Here is a 15,762-nt window from a genome sequence, read left to right as displayed (position 1 = left end):
CAATGCTTGCCTTTCATATCCATTTATATTAGTAACTGGATAGCTGGTGTACAATGAATATTTTGCTATTATTATATTTCAGAGCTGGTTGCATTCACATAACACTAATTTGTATTAACGCAGTATCATTCCCACTATTCCTGAGTGCCTCTTGCATTTGAATCTAAAGAGACATTGTGCAGATTGTACAATTGAACATGCACTTTACACTCTTTCCTATGGTCCTCTTTGTCATTTTATTCACCCCCTTTCTTTCTTTCTTTCTTTCCACTTTCTGTTCTCCACTCTGACACACTCTCACACATCCATTCAGGGACACTTACATACTGTGGCAAATAGTCTGTCTTTTATCTTATTCTTTCTCATCTCTTTATTGTAAATAGAAGAGAATTAAGTTCTGAACATTCTTGACTGAATGTCTCCTATCACAGAACTACAATTTATTGTCAGCTCAAATGAAGAATTGAAATATGACTGAGGTTTTTCTCAGTGTAGGGGCTCATTGGACAGGAGATAACCACATTTGATTCCGTTGCTTTGAATAATGTTAATCCGGAAAAAAGCAAAGTCCATTATTCATATTCATCTCTTTTCATTTGGCCCCACTCCTGATTTTGTAAATATGATTTCTTCAGCTACCACCCCCACACCCCCTTTTTTTTTCCAAAGCAATCTTTATTCACCAGTGAAGCACTTTTGAAATTCCTCTATCTGAGAGCAGAAACCATTACCATACACAGGTTTATAAGAAGTAGTCATTAATGCTCTTTTATGGTGGCCTTTTAGTGCCAAAAGGGAAGCTTTTAATTCTAAGGCACGGCAGCCTGGCTCTCCTTACTTAATCCGGAGGACTGGGTTGTGTCGAATGTAGCTTTCCAAGTGGTCGTTTTTCCATCTCAAACTCCAAACTCGCTACAAGAAGCTGTAGGTTGTAATGAATTGCTTGTGATGTCCCCCCTCGTGCTGTGACAGCTCACTGGCAGGGAAAAAAAACAACAATTCACACTGAGGTACAAACAGATATATGATCACAATCAAAGATTGTTTGAAGGCATAAAATTTGTAGATTAAGTTATTAAACTTTTTGCCAGTCATTATTTAAAATTCAGTGATTTTTTTAGCATCGTTTTTTTCAGTCAAGCACATACGTGGCATTTTGATTTATTAAGCAATCTGAAGTATTGAATATGTGAGCTTTTGCCCTTGCCTAGTTACTTCTTTATTTTGTATGCATAGTAACTTATGGCAATGATGAATTAATTTCACTCAAGCACAGAATCTGTGATTATTTTAAATGGTAACCATATCTAGACTTGATCAGAGAGCTGTGAGGAGTCAGCAGACTGTGAAATGTAATTTCTATTATTATTAGATATATTTTTTTTTTCATTCTGAACTCACACACCAAAAGAATTCCATCCAACCACCTGAAATGTGAACCGATAATGAACGGACGTCTGGGATCACAGATTTACCGGTCACTTTTTTTTCCTCCGCCCTTTCTTTTGTGTCATCCTAATGAAAATATTTTTTGCAACTCATGCATGTAGAATGTGAAAATGGATCTGTGTTTTAGATAGACACAGTGGAGAACATCCTCATGCTGAGAATGGATAGCCCAGGGACTCTGAACAAAAATTCCTCAGTGTTCCCCAGACTGTGTTGGAGCATTGGAGACAGCTGTGTATTCCCACTAGATGGATTGCCAGTGTCATAGTGTGTGTTTACTGCACATGATAGAGCGGGAGACAGGCCAGGTAATGAGGCTACATTAAGGGCTTTTAGAGCTCGCAAACAAAGATGGAGGGCTGCTTCTTTCCCCTTTAATGATAGGTGTGTGTTTTGTCGTGTATGTGCAGAACTGGGAGTGTGTGTGTGTGCGACTAAGGCAATGAAAGGCTCAATTTCCTTACACCTTTGTTGTGTCACTTCTCCAAAGAAATCGGAGAATTTCTCCAGATTTCTGGGCCAAACGCCCCGTCGGGACACTTTCTCAGATTCCTGACGATGCAAGATTCAACAGTAAATATTTGCTATAACTGAAGAGGAAGCAAGCAATCGAGTGATTGTAGAGTTGCACACGAAATGAGACAAAAGCTGGAGTTGCTCTGAAGCTTTGCAAAATGAAGTGTCTTTTCTTTCTGTTGAACCTCTATCCTAATAGAAATGTTGGTGCCTTCAGCAACAGTAAATTTAGAGTGCTCAAAGCTATCTTCATCTCTTATAACCCAAACGCCGAGTATCACTGTCATCTTCCTTCCCAAAGCTATACGTCTGCAGAATTACCAGCATATTACCAGGTAATAACAGGCTTCCTCTTTGCTTCCGATCATGATAATAAGTGGTCTAGGTTCTCCCTCATTGGAAGATTATGGCTTGAGGAAATGGCATCAAATAGCGGGTGTGTTGAAATGCAGGACACCAATTTATGGATGTCAAACACACGTGCAGGCAAGCCGACAGCCGGCAAGCCTCACTCATGCAGCAATAAAGCAGCCACATTGGAACGACGGCCTTGGCGGATATTGTAGCTGGAGGTGGCGTGGTTCCTTCCAACCCAGTTGGTTCAGGACAGGCTGAGCTGGGGTCAGGGCTGGTACCCCTCAGGGAGAGGGCACCGTGGTGGGCTCATGCACATATACAGACGCAGTCTTACATGCATGCTTCATACAGTCACGCCCCCAGGTGCAGAGCATTGTCACTCTCGAGTATTGTGCATGTGTTTGTGCGCACACACGCGTGTATGTGTGTGTGTGTGTGTCTATCTGTGACAGTTCCATCACCCCCACAGTCAGATCCACAGCTTGGTTGCCCGCTCGTCATTGCAGCCTGGCTGTGTTTCTAATTGACATTCTAATTGGCAGATTTGAATGCCGCCTTTAGATGGCTAATTAATTTATCTCACTGCTGTCATTAAGGTTAAAGCACCATCTGATCTCTGCGAATATACTTTGCATATATCTGCATTATCATTATGTTGCAGATTTTATTTTGGAGGAGGTGAGGAAGATTATAGCGTTGAGATTAAGCTTGCCATCTTATTATTTATGTATTCAGATTCAGATTTTTCTAACAGTTTTTTTTAACCCTTTTTTCTTTATTTGACTTTAACTTTTTATAAATAGTAATCTGATGTGAGCTCAGATTTTTCTTTTAAAAAAACAGAGTAAAATCACATTGATTTGTTAATATCAAAGTAGCAATTTTCCTTGGATTTCCACCATAGTTTGCGTTGCATTCAGATGTTATTAAAAATCCTCATTTCCTCGTCTCTTATATCTTCAGGTTTTCCGAACATCCGTCGCCGGTCCAAGAAAGAAAGCAGGAAAAAAAAAAGAGAGATCCAAGCTCCATTAGAATGTTCATAAAATCATAGTAAAGGCAATCAGACAGTCTTTCTCTGAATATTTTAAACATTGGGCATGTAAAATTTATGCCTAATTTGAATACTTATTAGCCGGCTGATCTCGGCTGCAGCCTTGAGTTTCTTATGCTGAGATTCATCACCGGATTGGATGTCACATTGTGCCAGTCTCTCTCTCTCTCTCTCTCTACCTCCCCCCTGAAAACATCACCACCTTCCTCCCTCTCTCCATCCCACACCCTCTCTTCCTCTCGCACTCCTTCACTTTCATTCTTCTCCTCTGCCTTTCTTCGTCATCCCCCACCCTTTCTGTCTATCTCTGCCTTCTTTTACTGCGTCTCTCCATCAGTAGTGAGCGCTGCGGTGTTAAACAGGGGCCTGTTTGTTCACAAGCACGCCTTGTCCTGGCCTCTTCCCTATTTACTTGTGTCCCGGGCAGCTGTCGCCCTGCTCTGTGTAATAGCTCAGCCCTGTTTGTTCTCCCTGCCTAGATCCTGTTTATCCTGGCTGTGGACATCCTTTAAGGCCTGTCCTGTATCTGCCCCTCGTCAAACACTCACACATGCACACACACACACAAACACAGTGAAGGGACGTGTACACACTTCTATTAAAATGGTATTTACAGGCCAAAGAATACACACGGTACCCATGTGGGCTGGGCACAAATGCACACAAAAAAAGCGCATTCACACACAATCATTATCATTGTTTGTCCCTCTCTGGTTGCATATATATGGATTCAGTCGTGGTGGTGGTGGTGGAGAAAAAGAAGCTGTAAAAATATTTGTTTTAAAATGTAAAAAGTAGTAATAGGACTGGAAATATTGACAGCTTTTTAAAGCAAGGTTCCTCCATAAGAGAGTCACTATATTATTTTTTTTATTAAAAAGGGGTATATTTTTAAAAATTAATTGTCTCACATTATTTTTTCCCCATTTTAATTTTCAGCATTTCAGAATTTCTTTCTCCTGCACACAATTTGTGATTGCGGAGTGCTTAAGTTGTCTTTTATTTATTGTGAGAACTGATGTTGGCGCTGCTCTTCTCTGCCCCAGCGAAGGTACAGAGCATTAAATGCAGAGGATAATGATAAAACATTTATTACTGGAAAGAGAGGAGGTAATATGCATAATTTATGCTGTTTTTAGCACAATCATTAGTGATATTCATGATAGAATCCTTTCTTCATCCCTTTTTTCTTCTTCTCAATTTTTACCCAAGTTTTTCCATATCTAATAGATGCTGACAGAATTAATTCAATTTCCTATATTTATTTACACTTTTTAAAATGTGGTTTTGACTTGTAAATCTGCCAGCAGAAACTTTGATTGCCTCTCATCCACACCAGGGATATTTATTTTTTAAATGTGGTAAAATAAATGAATGTATAAGGTTTGATTAAAGAAGAGAGTGGAGAAAAACATGATTCAAGCCAATAAAATGAATTATGAGCGTTCTTTCTCTATGGAAGCCTGCGAGGCAGATTTTCTTTAGCCACAGCAAGGATGACAAACCCATTATGGTGTTCATCACCAGCCCTGCACCATGTGATTTGGTGCCGCCTCCTCCACCTCCTCCTCCTCTTCCCCGCCACCAAATTTTAATTTTGCATGATTAGCCTTGCGTCATTAGGCAACTTCATTCAGATGCGAAACACACGAAAAATCGGACAGCTTCCAGACGGCAAATATTTTAAGAGTGCCCTCGCTTCTGTATTTTCTGTCCGTGGTGCCTGGCCGTCCTCAAAGTGCAATGGAGATATTAAGAATTAAGCACATGTTATTTAAGAATCCCATATTTTATTTATTTATATATATATATTTTGCCTTTAATTCCTACCAGTGTATTATGTGTTTTTAATAATGCAAATACTAATAAAGCAATGCAGGTGCTCTGATTTACAGCCAAATTTTAGTGGCTTTAAAACCACATTTAGATATTCTTCCCATTTCAGAAAGCACCAGGACATGCATCTCTTTGTATTGCTTCATTTACACAATGAATGCATAATTGCTCCTCCTGCATCCCCCCTTTCTCCTTTCCCCCCCTCCCTCTTCTTTAAATGCTTTAATTTGCAGAGGGGGACTGAGGGCTTGATAATGGAAGCGTAAAAAAAAAAAAAATAGGAGGGAAAAAAAGGGGGGAATTGTAACAAGAAGAGCCCTAACCGGTGCCTCTTAATCACTTCTAGGTTTTAAATCATGATGATGCAGGAGTCGGCCACAGAGACAATAAGCAACAGTTCAATGAGTCAAAATGGAATGAGCACCCTAAGCAGCAGCCAATTAGAGGCTGGCAGTAGAGATGGGAGATCAAGCGCTGGTGACACAAGCAGCGAAGTAAGCACAGTCGAGCTGCTGCATCTGCAACAACAGCAGGTAAGTTGTGTTTCTCCCCGTCTCGTCTCTCTTACTCTCTCTCTCTCTCTCTGCCGCTCTCTCTCCCTCACACACTCCGTTTCCCCCTCGCTCTACCTCTCCGCTCTGCTGTGCTCTCTTCTCAGGCAGCGCTGGGGTGTTCTACATAGGCAGGAGGCACAATGAATTATGTTGTTTTGTGTATGTGTGTGTGTGTGTGTGTGTGTGTGTGTGTGTGTGTGTGTGTGTGTGTGTGTGTGTGTGTGTGTGTGGCATTGTTGTTTTTTAGGCATGTGGAAAACACATTGTTTATATAAGAGGCTGTTTAGGTTGTTGGTAAATGTTCTCGGCAGTTTGTTGTGCTGACAGCGTGCTCTGCTTGAAGCTGCTGCCTCCAGATGATGCTCAGGGTGTTTTGCTGCTACTGTTTTAGTTTAGAAATTCAGCTGTTATTTTTTTATTTCATGTTTTGCTTAGTTTTTTTCCACTAGCATTTGAATTTGGGAATATATTGGGGGTTGTTGCTGCCCTGTGAGGCCATGTGAGAAATGTAGTGCGTGTGTGTGAGACAGAGAAAAAGTGCATGACAGAGGGAGAGAGGACAGAGAAAGAGAGAGCGTGTTGGAGCATCAAACGGACCAGTTTGGACAGGGAGAGTGTGTATCTGCGCGCATATGCATGGGTGTGTATGTCATGGCTGCGCTGTATCCACCAGAGGGCCTCCTAACTCGCCACTAGTTGGAGGCTCTCACACAGATGCAGACATTCTAACCACAGACCCACCAGCAGGAGAGAAACCTTTGACCGGGACGCTTTTGATTTATAGCTTGCAGTCTCCGATCTTCACTTCCCTTCAACTAGCAAATACTTTAGATGTACTTTTTATAGTTTTTCCATAGTTTAGTTATTTATTGTATCGATTTTATTAAATGGCGCTTCTTAGAGGCACCGCTGATCACGAATATTTGATGCCTGCTTTTTTTTCCCTCCCTGCCAACACATGTTTCATTGTACCGCTGCTATTCATCTCAGTCACAGCAAGTTGAGGGTGAATTAACTGCAGGGTGCGGGGGGAGGGTGGTGGAGCGGTTGGGGGGCAGGAGTTGTGAAAGTCAGTCGCCAGCAGAGTAAAGGAGTCAAGTGTCTCTCGTGTCTTTTCACGGTGAATGATGGCTTTGACAGTTTGCCAAAAGAGCAGTGGGAGATTAGGTCAGAGGGCCATGCTTTGGGGTAGATGGAGGACAACACCGCGGGTTTTGTAATGATGCGTGCTGTCCTTTGGGCTAATGGTGAAATTTTCATGCGAGTGTGTATTTGTATTTATGTGAATTTTTCTTTTCTTCTTTCTTTTGGTGGCAACTGAAGCCCTGTGGTCAATTTGGCGAGGGCGGAACAATACATGTCGATGAGTTTCTGCATGTGTGTATACGGGCTATTCAGTGTAGCAAAATGAAGCTTGTCCTGGAGCACGCGCCCCCCCCCCCCCCCCAAGTCCACCATCACCTCTTCTGTTCCCCATAAGCCCCATACCATCCAAACACCCATTCTCCACAACCCTATTCACCCCTGCTGGTGGCTTCAGCTGCATTATAGCACTGTGGCCTCATCCTCCTGCTTTATCACCACTCTGCCACTCTTCCTACACACACACGTATGATTGGGGTCAGACCTCTCTTTCTCTCAGGCATCACTCGTGCATTTGAAGATGTTGGGTAGATTTCGGTAATTCTCTCTTCTTTTTCTTGACAAATTAATGGAAAAACCACCACAGTGCCCTAGTAAGGTGTTGAGCGCCCATGTGTGACCAGAACACCTCTAAGGCACCTTGACGCAGATTCTTCAAGTTTCTGAAACTCTACTGGAGTGATGGAACACCGTTCTTTTAAAAAGATATTCCCTTTTCTGTGTTTTGATGATGGTGGTGAAGAGCACTGTCTGACATGTCATCTCTCAGAGGTGTTTAATCGGGTTGAGATCGAGTGGGTTTGAAGGCCGTAGCATGTGATTCACATCAGATTCATACTCAAACCACACAGTGAGTCCTAGTGTCCTTTGAAACAGAGCACAGTCATTATGGAAGAGACCATTCCCATCAGGAGAGAAATCCTAAGATAAAGGTGATCCCTGAGAAAACTTTGAATTGCTTTACATTTCATGTTATATGTTTTATTTTATTAAAATTGCAATCTGAGCAGTAGATTTAGAGATATTAGACTGTGTACTCAAAATGTAATTGAAAAGAATGGATAAAAGTGTGTCTGTCAGTGAAAATGAAAAAAAGTGCCGTTAAAAATTTTAAAAAGGCCACAGCACTGAGAGGTGGAAAAAAAGCAATGTAAGCATAAGGTGTCTAGTTAAGTCTGTGAGATGGACATACGGCTGAGAGCTGTGATGGTGTGCGGTTGGGGTTGGGTGGGGGGGTATGACAGTATGCGCCTCGTAAAGAGGCCAGCCCGAGCCTTCTCCCAACCCAGAGAGAGACACATTGAAATGAGCAGTCCGGCTAACAGGTCTCTGGAGGCTTTTTAAAACAGGGGCCCTGTGCTGTTAACTTCACACACTTCCTGTGGTGTGCTCACACTGCAAGCACAGTTCAACAAAAGGATGAGGTTAGATTTAAAAAAAAATATATTTTATATATACATCTGTTAGCACTGAGCACTGCTGCTTTTGTGTGACGGATGTGATATTGACAGGCGTATATGCAGCATGGACCCTGTGTGGCCATATACACATGCATCCATATATGCTTGCACTTTTTTTACACTTCAATGCAGCTTAAAAAAATTTCTATCCACGTTTGCTCCGAGTCCATTTTGAAGGAATGCAGTTGAATGTAATTTTCCACCCACATTTGGAATGACATTGAGTGGTCCAGTGGGTATAGAAGCTGCAGCCTCTCATCATGCTGCTGGGGGGATGATTAATAATAAGCACTGATGAATTCTCCACTGTCCCTATGGGTTCTGCCATTACCTAGCAGCTCCAAAATACCACCTGCAGCTATAATTAGAAAAGCAGCATCTTCAGGTCTCGACACCTTAGATTCGGCCAAAGTCTGTAAGATCAAGATGAAGTAATGCACACAGTTTTTCCACATCCAGATTTCAAAAGTTGAGATTTCCTTTAATAATAATCCACTATTATTTCATTTAAGATAAAGTGAATATCTTTTACAAATTTGAATGTCTTTCGTTTTTATGCAGGTCATTGTGTTCAGTGTAAAAGCCACACATTTCGTTATCCAGCTATCTGAATAATAACCATTGTCACAATTAAATTTCCAGTCCTTAATTTCTGTCAGGGTTTCATCACCCCGTTCCCAAGGTTGTCTAAATAGACCTAATTTGATTTGAGATCACAGATTAGATACCCACTGTATCTGATTGCAATTTGCCAGCTGCAGATATGTATCAGAGCAAATGATGAATGTTACACAGCTCTAATTGCTATGCAAAATGATCACTATAAAAGCTCTCTTGTAGAGCAAAAAAAAAAATGTGCTGAGCTCATAGTAGCAATCTATTTGTCATTGACCGGAGTTAGCTTTATGTTTTAATAGTATATGCTGCCAAGTAGGTACATGGAAGTCATGCATCGATCTTTGGGTCTGTAACATAATGCCCTATAATGAGCCTGTTAGTTGATTACAGTGTTCTGTAGACTTAATCCTGCCAGGGTTATCAGTGGGATTGATGAGCCAATGCTCAGAACTGCTGCCCTCCTTTAAATGGGCTGAGTTCCTACAGTAGGAAATATATTGATATTCAGAGCAAGATGGAGGCACGGAAGGCTAATGTATTATGGTTGGGTCAGCCACTGTAACCAAAGACAGCTGTATGAACAACCACTGCGATCTGCTACTAGTCTAAAGACTTCACTCATTAAAATCCAGTATAATTAGAAAATGCTGGCTTCATATTTTTGTATTTTCATAAACCTGCTCCTGTGATTTTTTTTTTAATTAATTATATTTTCTTTTTTGCATGCAATGTGCTTTCTGCTTGCATGCTTGCTGGCCAAATATTTATTTTGTGCAAAAGGTGCCACTTACGGCTGACAGAGGCAGAGTTCTACATGTTGGTAAACTGGTTAGGTATGCGTTTTACCGTTTTCCTGAGGCACATGATGCAGCAAAATGCAAACTATCCAACCCCATTTAAATGAGTGCAGCATTTTGACATAAATTACAATAAGTGCGCCAAGGTGCCATCTTACTTCTAGGCTACCCCTGTCGCTACACAAGAGCTAGGCAGTGGTCCAACTTGAGAGTGACAGCAATTAACCTGCCTTCCTAGCTGTTTAGCTGGAGGAAATGGAAGGGATGAGAAATCTGACAGCAAGTGATGGGTAGTATTTAGGGTTTAGGGGCAAATTAAATTCTCCCCAAAATGAAAGTCATTAGGGAGAAAGTTACCCCACAGACAAAGGACAAAATGACAATGTGTGTGTGTGTGTGTGTGTGTGTGTGTGTGTGTGTGTGTGTGTGTGTAGGTGTGCACGCTCTTATTTGACAGACATATGAGCTCATCTTCCTCTTATAACAACTCAAGTTTGTTGTTTAGTATAAACTGGGTACTGACACACAGTCTTCCCCTACCATCCCTTCCCATAAACAAGCCTCGAGCATCTTTCTCTCTATGCCCTTCACCTGCCTCTCTGTCTGTCTCCTTGTACTGTATTTGAGAAGCAAGAGAGACACACACATACACACACACACACACACACACACACACACACACACACACACACACACACAGACAAACACGCACATACCTAAGATGCAAATCTGGGCTTTGCCCTTGAGCATAATTTAAAGGCCTAATCACCCAGACTGTCCCTTTGGATGGAATAGGGAAGGAGGGAGGGGAGGATGGTGTCTCTCATTTGCACCCTTACACAAAGAAGCTCATTAGGTTTATCTTTCAGGCCTGAGATTGCCCCACTCAACTGTGTAAATAAGACACTGGCCCTGGCCTGATGCATCAATCACCTCTCAGAACAGGAGAAAGACCTCCACTGAAATATGAACGATTTCATAAAGGAGCCTTTTGTTAACCATCATCGTCTGTGTGAAGATAAGGTTTTTCTGTAAAGGCAGGAGAAGCATTAGGAAAGCAGCATGTACTATATGTCTTTGTAAAATTATTTCCCCTTTCAGCGAAAAGGCAGTTCTTCTCTGGCAATCCTTGTGTCTGACTTATTTACAATGAAAGTCATCCTTCTTTTTATTTCAAGCCTGGCTATCAGCAGACAGTCCCCACAGAATAGTACATACAGGCCTGTGACATATAGGCCTGTAGTTTCCCCCTTTGCGATGACACTAAAGATATAGGATGTGAATGACAGCATAGCTGCTGTTTGCTCATGCTTCCCCAGACAAAACACAGTATTATTCTATTATCTATCTAGACACCACCTCTTCCTCCAACTCTCCCTCTGTCTCCCGTTCTCTGCCTTTTCCCCCCCTCCTTCTTATTCTTCAGCTCGCAGAAACCTGGCCTGTCCATCTATGTTTAAGACACATTACATGTGGCCTTCTGGAATTTACAGTGGCGCTCTCCCAGTAACTCCATTTCGTGCGGGTGTCCCTTGAGAGCATGGCGAAATGTCAAGCTGCAAAGCTTGAAAGAGAGACGAGGAGAAAGGGACAGTAAGAGAGCAGGGAAAGCAAGCGATGGAGGAATTGAGAGGCGAGGATGAAGAGAGATAGTGGAAATCTGCTGGAAATAAACACTTACGGGCATCTTATCCTCAAGCAGTTGCAGTAAGGTCAGATGAGTATACGGGTTAAAGGTGGCACAAGAAGAAGAAAACAGATCCTGCTCTGTGTGTGCACGTGCAGGCTTGCGTTTATATGGTTCACCACTAAAAGTTGACTTTAGTGTAACTGTTTATTTTCTGCTAAAAAAAAAAGAATCAAGAAAAGAGTTAGTTTGAGCTCTGCAGCATTCATGTCAGATCAACTGATTTCAGCGCTGGTTCGAATCAAATGATGGCTCAGATGATACCTTTCAAGTCATTCAACTGACAGATGGTAAATGGTAAATGGCCTGCATTTGTATAGCGCTTTTCTAGTCCCTAAGGACCCCAAAGCGCTTCACACTACATTCAGTCATTCACCCATTCACACACACACATTCACACACTGGCGATGGCAAGCTACATTGTAGCCACAGCTGCCCTGGGGCGCACTGACAGAGGCGAGGCTGCCGGACACTGGCGCCACCGGGCCCTCTGACCACCACCAGTAGGCAAACATGGGGTTGGTATCTTGCCCAAGGATACTTGGCATGCAGCCAGGAGGTAGCCTGGGATCGAACCACCGACCTTCTGATTTGTGGCTGACCTGCTCTGCCACCTGAGCTACAGCCACCCCATAGATCCCACAATTAAGTTAAGTTGATGCAACCCACTTTACAACCGACTTCCACAATAATTCCTTCTTCCATGCTGCATTCTGTGCACTTTATGGTTTGCATGTATGCAGATTGCCCTGAATAAACCCAGTTCTCTTAATCCAAATTACTACAGTCGTAAATAATGATATTCTTTTGACTAACTGAAATATAAAAAGAAAGAAAAGACATTACCATGCAATTATATAGGAATACATTAAATGGAATCTAGTTCATTCAGCTTAGGTTAGGCCTTATGTTTGACCTGACACACTTTTTTCTCTTTTCTTTTTTTCTTATATAGTGCAGTAGCTCAGTGATAAATGACTAAGCCAGCGTTAACCTCCTCCGTGTAAATAAGAGGCAGTCATTCAGCAGCACACACTGTGGCCAATAGTCCTCCAGTCTCTAGCTAACCTCGTGCAGGCCAGGATCAATGGCCACTTCACAACTCATTTCCTTTTACGCCTCCCTAACTGCCCTGGTCCAACTCAGGGAAATAAATGGCACTGGATCTATAAGTCCACTCACGCAGACACAAACACATAAACAGCCACACGTACACACACACACACACACTGTGGCATACTCTGAGGGGACTGAGCAATTCTTTCAGCTCAATACCCTTCACAATAATTTATTTGCAAACTGGCTCGGTGTTGAATAGTGTATCATCTTTCGCGGCCTCACAATCGAAAACGAGCATTCTGTCATTGTTTATTGCCACTCCCCTGTCGTCGGCTTAAACTGCGTACCAGTCATTAATATGGTGGGGTGGAGTGTTAGTGTCACACACAGCCTGAATACATACATTTAAATGCCTCTGTTTTCTTCTAATGTGGAGTTAAGAGGAGGATGAAGAAAACACGTGCATGTGTGTGTGTGCATGTGTGTCAGGGGGGTGCTTTCCGATGCATACGACGTATCGCATTGCTGACTGCATTTTCTGGAAATGGTCCCCCCCCCCCAAAAAAAGGCAAGTGGCTTATAGTCATTTGATAGGCCACGACACCGCTATCCATTTAACAGAGCTTAAAAATCCTACATATGCATATGCTGGGGTGTCTTAAGCTGACAACCAAAAGACAGGATTTGCTAGAAGGCAGCTTTGGAGTGTTGTGAATTTAACAAGCATGTCTAGTATTACAGTTCCTCTCTGCTTTAGTCATGAATAGTAACAAATCAGACTCTGAAACGCATGCCCGATGGTTTGTTGTGTATCACCCCCTCCCTTCCTCTAACTAATATTAAAATGACTTCAAATCTGGTTAAGAAGATGACTAGGAAGAAGAAGCAACATCTTTAATGTCACCGGTGCTCTCGTTCTCTAAAGCGCCCCAATCTGTGCAGATTCCAGGTATCATCAGTTTTTTCTCCTTTTTCTTTTTGTTGTTGCACTTGTTAACACTCCCTGCTGCTCCGATTACCTCCATCCCTGACCCATTTTTGAATATATAAATGGCTCTATCCTTCTCCCAAGTTGTTTGTAGTTGTAACACTACACTCTACAAGGGGAGGGGGAGATGGTCTTTACACATTGCCTCCAAACACTGTATACATATGTAAGAGAGCCAGCTGGGCTCTCAGCCCTCTCCTCTTCACAGCTTTTCATACAAATGTAGTAAATAAGCTCAGGCCGTGGGGAATTTGAAAGCTCCAAACAGGCAAACTGACATGTCACTTAGCGCTGGCTTTGGCTCTCTTCACTGCAGGCTTTAGAGCTGAAGCTGGTGGCTTTTGAAAGTTTTTCAGCCAAGGTCAGGTCCTCACTTTTGCAGTCAAGGTGGAGTGCTATCTGTATCATTTACAACTTATTAATAATAATGCCAGGCTTGCTGTATTTCTACATTAAGACAAATGTAACAATTATAAAGTCAGTCAGAAGACGCTACTTAAAATGCATAATTTTGGGGTAAAAACAGAGAATAAGATGTACAGAGGTTAATAATAGAAGTCACGCTGGGAATCCATTTCAGTAGAGATAGACAGGCCCACCTTTCTCCAGCCTGTGTTCATGCTCAGACAGCCTGCCATTCCTCATCAAGAACTAACCACTGCTTATTTACCCACACTGGGGACTTAACTCACACGAATTGATCAGTGATAGCAGTGGAAAGCTGCTTGTTCCACCCTAATAAAAATGACGCCCATGAGCATATGCAGAACATGCTTTGTGGGCTAGGCGCAGCACTTCAAGCTTGAGTAGACACTAAGCTGATATTGGTTTCACGCTTGAGTCTGTAGTGCGAAATCTTCCAATGGAAAGCCAGAGATTTGATTGTTTCTGCATATGCATTTATCAGAAGTTTACATGATAAATATACATTAGCCTGGTGGCTTGGCCATGCGTGGTATTGTTTCTGCGATACTATTCTTTGTGCATTCCTTTTCACCTGTTTGGACTTCATCATCCAATTCAGCGTGAACCCGATAATCCTAATTTGCACAAAAACTTCAAATGGATTTGTAGGAGTTTTTCTTGCATCGTTAGTCCTCGCCAGAATTTCTGTCACAGCAAGGAAATACTTCTTTGTTGGCACAGGTTTTAAATGTGTGAGGAGAAAATTCCTCAGAAAATAACTGGAACTTTCTTTTTTTTTTTTCACAGAGTATCGCATAATTTAGACTCAGAAGTTGAGGTCTCTATCATTTGTATAGAACAACCCCCATTCGCCCATTGGCTTAGCCCTTACTTAATTTTGTAAGGTTTTTATCAAAGTCTTAAATTATGTCATTTATCTTTCATACAAATTTTAGCCATAGGTTTTATTTATTTAATACCCACTGTAATTGTTCTGTCCTTGTATGGAGTGCTATGAAGGGAATGATCATGCTTTTGGCACATTTATCAAAGCCCAGAGAGGGGGAAAAAAAGAAAAGCAAAACGGAGGCCCTGTTCTCACATAGTCACCAGACTAAGAGTGCGACAGAGTGATAAATTTTCTTGTTAGGAGAAATTACATCCACTAACTTGAGCTACTTCAGCATGAAATTGAAAAAGAAGCATTTCTTGTGAATTTCCATTCTTGATTCAATGAAAGATGTAGATTAGCCTTTTGGAAAAAGGGTGGGCACAAGAATGAAACTAAAGAAGTATGATTCTGCTCACGCTTGCTTGTTCTTAGAAGCGTGATATAGGATGCTGGAAAAGTCTTTGTTTATGGAAGTAAGGCCCAGTCAGGCTGTTGGCAGATTAAAGAAAAAAAGTGTTTAACATCTCTTTCTTTCTTTCTTGTGTGAGTCTGTTTGTGTGGTATACATTTATGTACTCAAGCACAAACCTTGTGCATTTTTTTTAACATTTTTTTTTTTATCAGTAAAGCTTTCCAAGCCTCTTTGTCTACCTCACCCCTGTCACAGTTTGTGCCCATGATAGCTCCCTCTCTCCATCTCTTTCTCAGTTTTCACACACACACACATGGGTGCACACACACACATTTCTCCAGACCCAGCTGAGTCTAGTAGCCTGTTCTAGTGAGGGTGGTGGGGGCTGGAGGGTGGATTACTGATTGATAGACGCTGGGTGTCTGAGTGGAAGGCAGATAACTATATCTTCTGCTGCTCACTTAAAGGTCAAACACACATTGCTGTAATTGGAATATTCACAAGGCAACCGCCGAGGTACAATGCAGATCGGAGG

At 42.0% G+C, this 15,762-nt stretch overlaps 1 protein-coding gene across 5 annotated transcripts in view; it reads left to right on the top strand.

Moving 5' to 3' along the window:
- The window catches only part of foxp2 (forkhead box P2), a 104,371-nt gene that overhangs the window by 37,145 nt on the left and 51,464 nt on the right, over window positions 1-15,762 (top strand). For all 5 annotated transcript variants that reach the window (XM_085436111.1, XM_085436114.1, XM_085436113.1 and 2 more), the window contains one exon: window positions 5,559-5,745. In XM_085436111.1, coding sequence (XP_085292237.1) covers window positions 5,569-5,745 — 177 coding nt within the window. In that variant the 5' untranslated portion in view covers window positions 5,559-5,568. The remainder of the gene's footprint in view (window positions 1-5,558; window positions 5,746-15,762) is intronic.

The sequence above is a fragment of the Copadichromis virginalis genome, linkage group LG17 (assembly GCF_057382275.1).
Source record: "Copadichromis virginalis isolate Kocher_CV1m ecotype Utaka linkage group LG17, C_Virginalis_male_GT1.1, whole genome shotgun sequence".
NCBI classification, from domain to species: Eukaryota; Metazoa; Chordata; class Actinopteri; order Cichliformes; family Cichlidae; genus Copadichromis; species Copadichromis virginalis.
The sequence above is the reverse complement of the archived record's forward strand: the minus strand, read 5'-3'. Positions and strand labels throughout refer to the sequence as shown.